This window comes from Antrostomus carolinensis, unplaced genomic scaffold, assembly GCF_000700745.2.
Source record: "Antrostomus carolinensis isolate BGI_N321 unplaced genomic scaffold, ASM70074v2 Scaffold56208, whole genome shotgun sequence".
Classification (NCBI taxonomy): Eukaryota; Metazoa; Chordata; class Aves; order Caprimulgiformes; family Caprimulgidae; genus Antrostomus; species Antrostomus carolinensis.
In genome coordinates this window covers 1-11,897 of record NW_010332009.1, presented here as the reverse complement: position 1 = coordinate 11,897, position 11,897 = coordinate 1, and the positions used below count along the sequence as shown (strand labels likewise).

General features: G+C 38.9%; 1 protein-coding gene across 1 annotated transcript; it reads left to right on the top strand.

Moving 5' to 3' along the window:
* Positions 1-4: 4 nt before the first annotated feature.
* On the top strand, positions 5-4,788 carry LOC104519773 (thiamine transporter 2; the record flags this gene model as incomplete). Its single annotated transcript, XM_010173332.1, has 4 exons — positions 5-35; positions 1,524-1,716; positions 3,223-3,364; positions 4,609-4,788. Coding segments are annotated over 4 exons (546 nt in total), but the record flags the coding sequence as incomplete, so codon positions are not given.
* Between the last annotated feature and the right edge of the window lie 7,109 nt (positions 4,789-11,897).

The window sequence follows — 11,897 nt, the reverse complement described above, 5'->3', positions numbered from 1 at the left end:
CAACGGAGCTGTTGAAGCAATAGCAACTTTTCTGAGTAAGTTAGTGTCTAAGTATCAATCACAAAAGCAGCTTCTAAGGTTTTACTGTAGAACTTATTTTTAAATAAGTGCCATTCTATCACAGATGCTCCAGGAAGACAGTGTATGCTTCATGAAGTCAAAATCTAGTTCTTTGGTGTACAAAACAGTTCAAATGTAAGCTATACTCTTTTTTTTTTATGATTGGGACATCCAACTTTATCCTACCACTATGCAGAGAGTGTACAAGTCACATGGACCTTGTATCAAACCTCAGAGGCACCTGTGTTTCTTTTGATGAGGTTGTTGGGGTTTTTTCCCCCCAAACAAGGAATTGCATAGCTCCCGTAACAATGGTATCAGCTTACACAGATGAGAGAAGTTTTTCATAAATATTTTACACAAAAAGAACATAATTCTCTCATCAATATCTTTTTTTAGTGAAATACTCTTGCACAGTACGAGGGAAAGAAGAATTTTAGTCATTCTAAGATATGAACATTTGCAGAAAAAGACCTTATTGAATTCATTACACTACTGACGTTGACCGTTACTGGAAGCAGATGTGCACATCACGTAAGAAAGGTAACATCAGCGGATACCACCCTGACTCGGCAGTGTTTCACATACTCATATTGTGCTGCTGTAGAGAACTTGCACAAGACATTGGGGTGTGATCCACCAGGGAAAATAAACATGTCTACATCATACCTGGCCATTCAGGTTACCCTTGCAGTCATTAAGGAGAAACAGATACTAAGATTAAAAATTACTCTTACCTTGAGGAAGGCAATTAAATAGACCAACTGAATGATAGATTAGGAGCACTTAACTCCTGTAGTGTCTACTCCTTGATTAATTCCTCTTTCTCATGTAATTGGCTATTCCTCAAGGTAGAGGTGTTGAAGTTTTAAACTTGTATGAGACCCCGAGATGGATTGTCAGGTAGCTTACCTTTGCAACAGAAGCGTCCTTGTAGCAGGCCCACCAAAAGCAAACAGTGCTTATCCTTTCTCATATCTCTGAATATATTCACTTGATACCTTACAGAACTCCCTTTTTTGACAGCTTAGCCCCTTTATTAGTTGCACAGAGCTAAGCTGTTAAGGTAGAAGGTAACTGTTTACTAGCTTAGCCATGAAGTAAGCTAGTAGAAGCCAGAAGGATTGTTCTCCTTGAGCTACAAACCATGTTCCTAATTGTCTCCTTAGAGATACACACTTGTTACAGACAGCTAAATAATGAATCCTTCTACATAGTAGTTTATCCTGTGAAGTGGAATAAAACATTAAGAAGGGAATGGCAGAGACTTGATTTGTGCAGTTATCTAAAAATGACCAGTCATCTGCACGACTCCAGAAGTGATTAGAAATGCTTTCAAAACACTTCAGAACTACTCTGCTTCATTATTCAGCATTGCCTCTCAGCATGTGAGAGTGGCAAAATCTGGTGATATAGTCTATAGAACAGAAACAGCATTTACAAGTTTTCTTCTCTTTTTCTAGGCTCGGTATCATCTTTTGTAGTACAATATATGAAAATTAACTGGAACGTTTTTGGAGAATTGGCTTTAGGGATCTTCTCTGCAATAGATGCTGGTTCTTTATTTCTCATGCACTTCACTACCAACATCTGGGCATGTTACGCTGGCTATCTCATTTTCAAAGCATGCTATATGCTCCTCATAACAATAGCAACGTAAGTATAAAACCTTACAGTGCTACTATTATGCACAAAATACCAACAATACTTTAAGTTTGGGCATCACTCCTTTTACTCAGGGGTAGCTGATCTAATGCCAGACATAACTGTTTAGGTAAAGACAAGGACACTTAAAATGCCTAGTTATGTTCTTTTCATTCTTATAAACAACCATAAAAGAAAAGTTATCAAACAGACCTTGAACATATACGTAGACAGGAGTTGAACTAGGTACAAGGCATCTTTATTACTGTAGGTAATAGTAACATCAAAATATATAAGCTATTTTCCTCCTTCCTGGCATAGAAGCTGCAGAGTGAACAAGATCAACAAGCATGCCTGGACAACCATCCTTCAGGATCCCGCTATGTCTAGACCACCTTGCTGATGTACCTGTTAGCAAGTATATGAATTGCGTGAATGCAGATTTGGCATAGAGTGCTCCCCAACATAACTTTACACATGTAATTCCTTACTGGTACTGTGATGTAAACAAGGAATAAAAGAAAACATTGGACATATAAACTCAGACAAGAACTCTTCGGAGACCAAGCTATTCAGTTGTCAGAAATAAAAAATTAAAAATAATATACATTAAAAATATTATAGATAATCTGTGTAATAAATATAAAACATATTTATTACTCCAGTTATTTTATTGATTGGAATGTCCCTAGACATACTACACTATTTCATTATCCAAAAATACCTGATGAATTTTTATGTCAAACTCCAAAATTATTCAGATACCATTTACCATTTAAAAAAAAAACCCACTAAAACTATAATGCATGTCAAATCTATGCCTATCCTGAACGAAGCTAAGTAAACTCTCTCTTAAAAAAAAAAAATAAATAAATAAAAATTGCACCAAAAAAGCCCTAATAAAAAGCAATTAAAAAAGTGCTGCAGGACTAACACACATTTGTTCAGTTACAAAAATTGGAGGTAAATATCGCAAGGAAAGATGTTCTGATTCAAAAAAGGTATTACAAGGCAAATCTACAGGCTCCTGACAGAAATAAATGGTATGCTACCTCCACTGTAAAGCCATAAAGCAAGAACTGATTCACATTATCATGGAAAAGTTGGTTAGAAGATATCCATGGTGACCTTCTATTCTAATGTCCCAGGCAGTGCAGAACTGTTGCCAGCGCCAGGTCAGGTCATGGTTTTATCTGGCCATGTTTTTCAAAGCCTGCATGGAGACTTTACAACCTGTCTGGCACAATCTATGAACAAAGGTGATGGTTAGAGAGATCTGATTCCTCACTGAATAAAGCAGATCACCTGATAATGTGGTTTGGAAAAGCAGCACAGGCAAGTACAAAACTGTCAAAATACACTATGGTAGTCAAGACACTGTTTAGAGCAAACAAACAAATGAGGCACTATTTACACCATCCTTGATGTATCACCTGAATAGTTTCTCTTCATCAGCTAAACTGAGAGGAACAACCTTCCACCCAGTGTGAAGTAACTGACCTGCCAGTCTCACATTAGGTTCCAGATTGCAGTCAATCTGAGCATGGAGCGCTATGCCTTGATGTTTGGATTCAACAACTTTGTTGCACTGGTGATTCAGACCGTTCTTACAGTAATCGTCGTGGACTCAAAAGGCCTGGAACTGGACATAGTGACTCAGGTAAGTGTTATTAATTTATTTCCCATGTACTGCTTAGCCAATTCATCTTCAAAAGTCTACCAAGAAGGAAATTGCTACACCAGAGGACAATTTAATTCTCTCTTTCTGCTATAGAAATCTAGACATCTTGCTCTTCCCTTGTGTCAGATGTCATTTGTCCCTTTTGCCTTTTAGCACAGCATTTAGGATTACAGATGCTGGTCTTTGACTTTTTAAAGGCAGATATAGCAGAATATAAATAACTGGGCCCTTCTAGATGACCAGCTTTTTCTAATTAATAAGACACTGAATAACATCACCTTTGCCCAAAAATTCAGGCTGGTTTTCTCAGATGCAGAATCAATATGACCACATGTTGTTAGGGGAGTTCAAGATCACGAGACACAGCCTGGGTTACTGGAGTTTTTTCAGCTCAAGTGACAAGGACATCTGCCTTCCAATTCCAGCTCAGGAGCAAACCTGGTCTGTATGTCAACATGAATAATAGAGTTTTCTGTCCATAGTTCGGGCATTTAATTTGGAGCAAGATAGTCTATCTTACAACAGTATCCCTAACTTCAGTCAGACTAATTCCACTCACATTGGAGTCAACTGAAATGTAATGACTTCTGCTTTTCCTGAGGTGGGATCTCAGCTGGGGCAGCTTCCTACTCCCATGGATTTGAAGACGACTAAAATTATTCAGATATTCTGCACAGAGAAGGCAAAAGTTACTTTAAAAGAGTAAAGATTGAATTAAACACTAAAAACTAAAACTTTAAAATTAAGGACAGGTATATGTAGGACTCCATAAATAGGCTTGCCACTGTTGGTGGAAATATTGATACAAAGTCATGGTATATTTACTGAAGCCAGTGCATTGAAAGCACTGAAATGTGCAAGTAAGAGCGACAAATTACCAACTCAGACTCCTCACTTACCCATATGGTTATGAATAATGTAATGAAGCTACTTCTACATTTTGCACTAATTAAAAAAAAAAACCTGTTCCTAACCCTGCCCCCATCTGATGTTTAAGAGGCATAAGGATTGGAAGCAAGGGGCAGTTCTTAATTCCTTAAAGATCTACTGTTTTCTGGAAAAACTAAGATTTTGATTAATCACAAAGCAAAAACTTGAACATAGTGAAACTGTGCCAGAAATGCAAGTAAACAAAATAAAGCGTCTGTAATCTCAAGAAAAAGCAGCATTTCCTTAATACGTTTTTTTATTAATTCTTCTGCCTTTTTCTCTTCCCCTCCCAGTTTTTAATTTATGGCAGCTACTTTGCAGTCATAGCTGGAATTTTCTTGATCAGAAGCATTAGCATGCTTGTCTCAAGCAAATGCAAAATGAAAATAGCAAGATCTTCCAAAGAGCATCTGAACCATGCTGACCATGAATCAAAAGAGGAGATTGTAACTGGCTACACGACACGGCTGTAGGAGTCAGGCAGACAGGCTCATGTGGCCAGGCCCTCATGGGAGAAGAGCTCCTGCTGCAGCACGCAGGGAACAGCGGTGCAAGAGGAACATACGACACAGCCCTGAAAAGCTACACTGAATCATTACAGCACTTCCTTACAATACATGCCAGCTAAAAGATCACCATAATGGCCCTGTGCCAAGAAGAAAAGTTGCTTTAGATTCTTGTTTACTTGCCTATAAATACTTTACCAGCCATAATTTGTACATGAAAACAGAGCAACCATCTTGGCATCCCACCGTGCACAATGGCAAAGATTGGGTTCACTCTGCCTTGCTTGTTCTAGCTTTTGTATACGGTGTTGGCAAGCTGCTTCCACGCACGTTTGCTCATTCATGTAGGTGAAGGGTCTATCCCCCCTTTTCACATACCTCGTTCTGAACCAAGGCAGAAGGGGTTGTGTTTGCATCATTATATCCTTTCCTACCTAACTACAGGCAATTCAGCAACAGGCTCCTTCCTTCTAATTTAAAAGCCCACATCAGAAGCAAGCCTTTGCACACAATGGCGCAGGAAATCAGGGTTTGCACAACCTATCTGAGAAGCTTCATTGAAACACTGCTAAGCCACAATTGTTGCTTGGCCCACATTTGAAACCTGCAACCTAAACACTGTACTGACTCCAGAGCCCTCTCAGCCCAGAAGGGAAAAACTTCAGAGTCAAAACAAAATGAATGAGCCCCACTCCTTTCCTTGGGTGTCCAGTAAAATTAAATTCAGAACTGAGTGTCTTCCTGTTTCAAAAGGAAAATAAAAAAAAATATCAAAGGGATTGAGCAGTATAGACTAAGGTCAGAGAAGTGTCTTGTGGAGAAACATGGCAGATTCTGCAGAGGAAAAATCCAGACTAACATGAATATCCAAGAAGATTTATAACTGAAACAAAAAGCTAACACCATGTGTGCTTCTGAGTGCCAAATGAGGAGGTTCACTGATCCTGGCCAAAGTTTTGACAGGGTCAGCATCTCAGAATCTATCAAGAAGCTGCAAGTCTTACGCCTAATTTAGTCCAGCACAAAGGACAGTTAGTCCAGGAGAAGAAAAAACAGACTATAAATGAGTTTGCATAGTGAATGCCTAATTTAATATAAATTATATCCATATGTTAAAGTTATATCTGTACTGCTGTTTGCTTCTAGTTTCCAATACCTACTTCTACCTAATAAAAATAGAAAATACTTCGCATTTACAGAATAATATTTTTTCCTGTAGAGACACAAGCTCTCATTTGTACAGACATATGTGCTTTTCATACAGTTGTCACCTACTGCAACTAGACAAACTGCCCAGAGGTGAGAGCAGGCAGGAGAGAAGCAGTTTGTTTCGAGTCACAAGACCAAATGAACCCAGCTAGTTTTCTAGGCTTTTTTTTTTCCCTAGCATGCATTGTGTGGACATTCTCTGCTGTAAAGTGTCTCTAAGCAGAACAGATGAACCAATGCAGTTGTAAAAGCAAGAGATGCACATAGTCTCCACTAAGCAGTAAGTATCTTTTATTACTGCAGAACGGAAAGTACGATATTCCTGCCTGAAGAAACTGGGACAAAGTCCAATAAAGCAGGGATTATTTTATGTTATTTTCCTCACAAGCAGGAATCTTCTTTTGAGGCATTTTCATAAAGAACTAGATGTGAAGACTGAACTGGAGGCTAACTAAAATTTATGTTTAAATGAAAAAGAGGAACTTGGTAATTCCAGCTCCATAGTCTCAAACTGCCTTTGGTACAGAAACTTAACTAATATTTCTTTCTGTGTAGCATCCGGCAAGAGGAAAGGAATCAGCAACATGAAACTTTCTGCTATTAAAAAAAAAAAAAAATGGCAGTAGTAAGCTGCAGGAACGGAGATAGAAAAAATGGTTAGAAGAACCACAAAAGTTCTCCTGTTCCGAACCGGTCAGAACTCACTGTCTTACTGTCTTCCACGTATATAGGATGCCACTAAGGAGCAAAGAAACCAAGCTTACACATTGTATTTGGTTTGCAGCTGTAGAGAATGCCATCTTAAAAAAAATCTAATAGTACTCTAAAAAAATTAAAAAAAAATTTTAAAAAATCCTATTTTCTCAAATTTCCAAAAGAAAGATTCTAATTTGGAGAGTTGAGGAAAGCATTTTCCAGGGGTGGGGCGAGGAATAGGGAAGGAAGAGGGCAGCCCTTAGGAGTGTTAAAAAGGACATGACACATAGGAAGCAGAAACAACAGCAAGAGAAAGGTAAGGCTTTACGTTACCCTGGGTTTTCAGCTGCAAATCAGTATTGACCCAGCAATCAGTTAGAGACTTCATCCAACACAGCAAGATGCACACATCCACCCGTGTGTTCATGGACATACACACACACACACTCTTTGGATAGGAGGCATAGCAGGTTATGGGCAAGGCTGGAACAACGAGCTCTCTAGTTCTGCAGGAAAAGGAAACTCTGAACAAATCCATCTCTCCTTGCAGCTTTTAGTATTAATCACTTCTCTTCCTCCCAGCATGCCAAAGGATTCCATGGAAATATGAAAACCCAAAGCTAAGCACATTGCTTCCCATAGCTACAACCCCATCTAAATACAACACTAGCTGCCTTTGCAACATTAGTGGCTTTGGGCACAAATCTTACACAAAGATAGGGCCCAGCAAGCTGATAAGGCCAGTTCTGGCCAACAAGGCAGCAAACAAATTGTATCTTTGTCTTCAAAGCAAGCAGGTATTAAACCAAGCACCACATGGGTTACCAGAGAAATGCTAGTCAGCAGCCACCCTCCAGCAGGCCAGCAGACCTACCCAGCAGCATCTTCTCCATGGTTCTTTTCCTTTCTCAGAAGTCACTGGTAAAGAGAAAGAATGAAACACAGAGGCAGAAGCAAGCCTGGCTTCGCTCAACACTTGCACTACACACTAGAAGCAGCGTGAGAAGTTTCCATACCTGTGAAAAAAGACCAGGCTCTGTCCAGCTCACAAAGCTGCTCTGGGGCCTCTCCTGCCTCCTCCTGTCCTCCCAGTGTCAATACACATCCCACCAACAGGCTTCAGGGTCAGCTCCCTCCTCTGATGAGCCTTGGAAGACATAGGGAGTCCAGTCTTAAACTGAGTTAAGGAAAGCAAAATGACAGCATTTCTCTGAAGGAGTTCTGATTTTTTAGCTTAGAAGCTAGATTTAGAAGCTTATCTTCTTGTCCATTTGCCCTTAAGTGACAGATTGGCCTTTATACAGAAGTAATTCTTGGCTCACTAATAGCACATGGTATTTGATGTCCTACCTCCCCACACCCCCAGCAGAGACCCCGTGAGCCCAGGGGCCATTGCACTGCATGCAGGGAAGGGTCAGTGTCAGCCCAGACTGTAACATGGGTGCTGTGTCTTATCCAGCAACCAGCGCTTTCAAAGGTATTTATTAACACAAAATGCAATTAAGTTATTGCTTTCTTGCCGTGTCAGTTTTTATTAATCATTAGCTACAGTGACTCTTAAAGCCTTATCTTAAAAATCAGAACTCAGTTTGTTGACAAAACCTGTAAGGGAGAAAGCTTCCCCTGCAATCTTCATGGACAAGCTCTGCAAGCAAGAAGAGCTGTGACTAATTATTATTATTTAAATTCTGTTAACATTTTAGCAAGTTTAGGAAGAACTTTTAGGAAACAGACAGAAATTTCTTACTACTTCCAATCCTAAAGGGTGGTTTCTAACTTCTCTTCTACAAGACAAAATTCTCCTATGAGAAAACTGCACATGAATCCACAGCAAATGCACCACAGCCACAGCTTTGACAGGTAATTTATTACCTTCTGAGTTATCTGGAAGTGTGCTGGCCATTCACTTGCTCAGTGCATGTGGAAAAGAGATGCAAGATTTATGCTGATGTCACTGATCAGTCCAGGGTTTAATATATTTTTATTTTGAAAAGTATTTTAAAGTAGATACAAAGAGTTAAGGATAATATAGGCTATTTTTTATATATAGATACAATGATTTGTAAGAATAAGGTGATAGTCAGAGGCAATTATTTGAAATAAAGTTTCAAGGTTAGGCTTGGTTTTTGTAACCTCCCTCTGAGGTCACAGATATACTGCCTTAGCATACTACTTATGCTAAATTTTAATAAATATAATCTCACAGTGCAAGTAGGAGCACTTTTGATTAAGTGCCTGCTATAAAATGTAATTCAACAATTTAGAATAAATATCTTGTAATAGCTTGATTAAACATTAGTCATTTGCTTTCATTCTTTCATGGTTTCAGAACGTTGTCTCACTTGTTTTCCAGGAACAGCGGAATTGACTTTCTAAAGCAAAACAAGTAAAATAAGCTTTAAAACACCAAACCTCTTTAGACTTCTTTTTGCTGCCAACTTCAGTGAAGAAGCAAGTCCAATTCTTTCCCTTTTGATCACTTTCACAAGTGAAGTCAAGATTCCTCTTTTCTAAGTCTGTGCAGGTACCACAAGTAGATAGTTTCTGCAAGCTCTATTTACCCACTCAAATGGACTGAAGTGCAAGAAATATGAGTATTAAAGTATTTTGAAGAAACTGAGCTCACAATGGGTTGTGAGCTAGCTGGTGGCTTTTATTGTCTGCAAAAAGGCTTGCACTTCTACCATTCCATTAGGCTCTCAGGCTGCAAATCAACAGAAAAAAGCCTCCTTGAGCATGCTCAGAATGAGCTTTAATCTCACAGTTTGCCCACTCATTTATTCAGAAATGAGACTGTAATAGAACTTTTTTCTTTCACTCCGATACAGCCACTCAGTTCTAAGTATGTCATTAAGAACAACCTTTGATAGACAATAGAGACTGGAGTTTACCACCACCAATGCACCTTGATCCAAGTTGTTCATTTACAAGCTGCATCTGCCATCACTGACAGGTTTAGTGAAAGAAACATTAGCAGAAGTAGGGTTAGTTAAAGAGTAAACTCACAAACGAATTTTTATCAGCTGTGAAGAGTATCTTTATGGATTTCTAGTGTGCTCACTTCTTCACTACCTTTTTTTTTTTTTTTTTTTTTTTTAGGTAGACTATGGATTGCTGGAAGGGAGCTGTAGGCCGCAGCTGGATTTATCCCACGCTGATCATCTGTGCAAATGGGTTTTTCTCCACAATGAGGCCATCGGAATCTTTTCTCACTCCTTATCTAACGGGACCAGACAAAAACCTAACGATTGAAGAGGTATGTAACTATTCTCTTAAGTAATAATTAAAATGCTTAAAGCATTAAGTCTTGTAGCAATAAATGAAGTGGAGATAAAATGTTCAATAGTACAAGTATATTTTACCTAGAGACTCATTTTTAAGATGCTTCTGGAAAAGAGTAAGGACTCACCTCTTTTGCAGAAGGTCAAAACTTTAAAGTCCCTACATCCTTAGGACTTTAAAACAACTTTAGTGGTTGTTTAAGAAATTGATACTTCCAGCAAAATCAAGTCAGCTAGTTCCTCTCCCCACTTAGAATACAGAGGAGGAGCAACACTAAGATTTGTTTATACTCATTGTGGAATTGACTATAACGACAGGGACACAGTGATTTGCAAATCAAAAGAAAACCAAGCAGACTTCCCCTGATGAGCTGTTAGATTGTTACCTACATTACAAGATTGTTTTATGCATTCATTAGCCTCTGGAGGCGAGACTCGTATGCAAAAAATATTTTTTTTGACAAAAGCATGCACTGCAAGTTTCCTTGCTCCGCTCATCTCTTCAGCACTGGCTGCTTCAGGAGTACACTTCCCAACAAAAGGGACATAACGAGTGGCTGAGTCATGGAGCTAATGGTATAATTAGAAAACACAAGCCTGGTACACCCACATACAGCTAATATGAAGAACTGTCGTTCCTGATGTGCAGCAGCAAATGTTAAGGCAAAATCTGCTACTACACTATGAACCCAAGGTTTCTTCCAAAAATAGTATTTGTGGTTTGGGTTGTTGGGGTTTTCTCCCCCCCTTTTTATTTTACTTTTTTAACCAGAAAAGGAAATGTTATCTCCTACATGAAATACATAAATAGCACAATAAGATGCCTTAATTCTGATTTCAGCAAGTATCCTTAAGTCAAAAATAAGCGTAGTACAGGTACTGGCTCTTTCAGCCAAACTCACCTCTGGTGAGCTAATGCCTTAAGTTTGAGTAAAACATTAAAATTGTAATTAAAAAAAGAAGTCACACAGAAAGATACAGCGAACCTGCTGCTCACCATGCAACTCGCTCCAGTACCAGTTCAGAAGTAAAAAGATAACCAGCTATTGCTCCTCCAGCATCTGAAACAATTCCTTTCAAGTCTAATTGCTTAAGCAGAGAACAAGTGATCATGAGCAGATACACTAGCAGGTCCCGCAATTACTGGATAAGATTTCCCCAAAACAGACAACTTGCACAACACAAAGTGAACATTTTCTCCGACTGTATCTGAAAGAGGGGGACACCCTGCCGCTGCTGTAGTCAAGCTGCCTGGGCTTTAGCGGTAACAGTAAACAGCTCCTTCCAACCTGAATGTAGATCAGTTTTAGAAAAATAATTTATTTTCAGAGCATCTATGCACTAAAGGCCAAGTGAAACTTACCAGAATACTGTTCCAAAGACTTGCTTACTTCTCACACATAAAATTTGAAGAACACATAGAAGGTAAAGATAGCATAGTAACAGCTATACGCTCACTATGTGCGGTTCCAGTTCCTCCATCACAATGGAAAGAGGTGACCAGAGGTATCCAATGACTCATGTTAAAGCTAGAGGCATTCATTTTCAGCTACTGTGGGGAATAGTATTTGATGCTAGACAGATTTTCCTCCAACACAAACACTGTTGTAACCACTTTGAACAGCTGCACATCAAAACCTGCCTTCTTCATAGGTCTTTACTTGAATTATTTTCTAAGCTTACGTACCTGTTTCTGCAGTGGAGCCTAGCACCACTGCCTTTGCCTCCTAAGGAGTACATTTAAGTCTACACAATTCAATGTTTACTGTCACCACAACTATGTTCCTTCAATGCCATCATCAAAAAGCTTCAAAATGAACATTTTAGATGTATTTTTTTAAAAAATATTTCCTTTTTTATTCTCTTCTAGGTTACCAACCAGATTTTCCC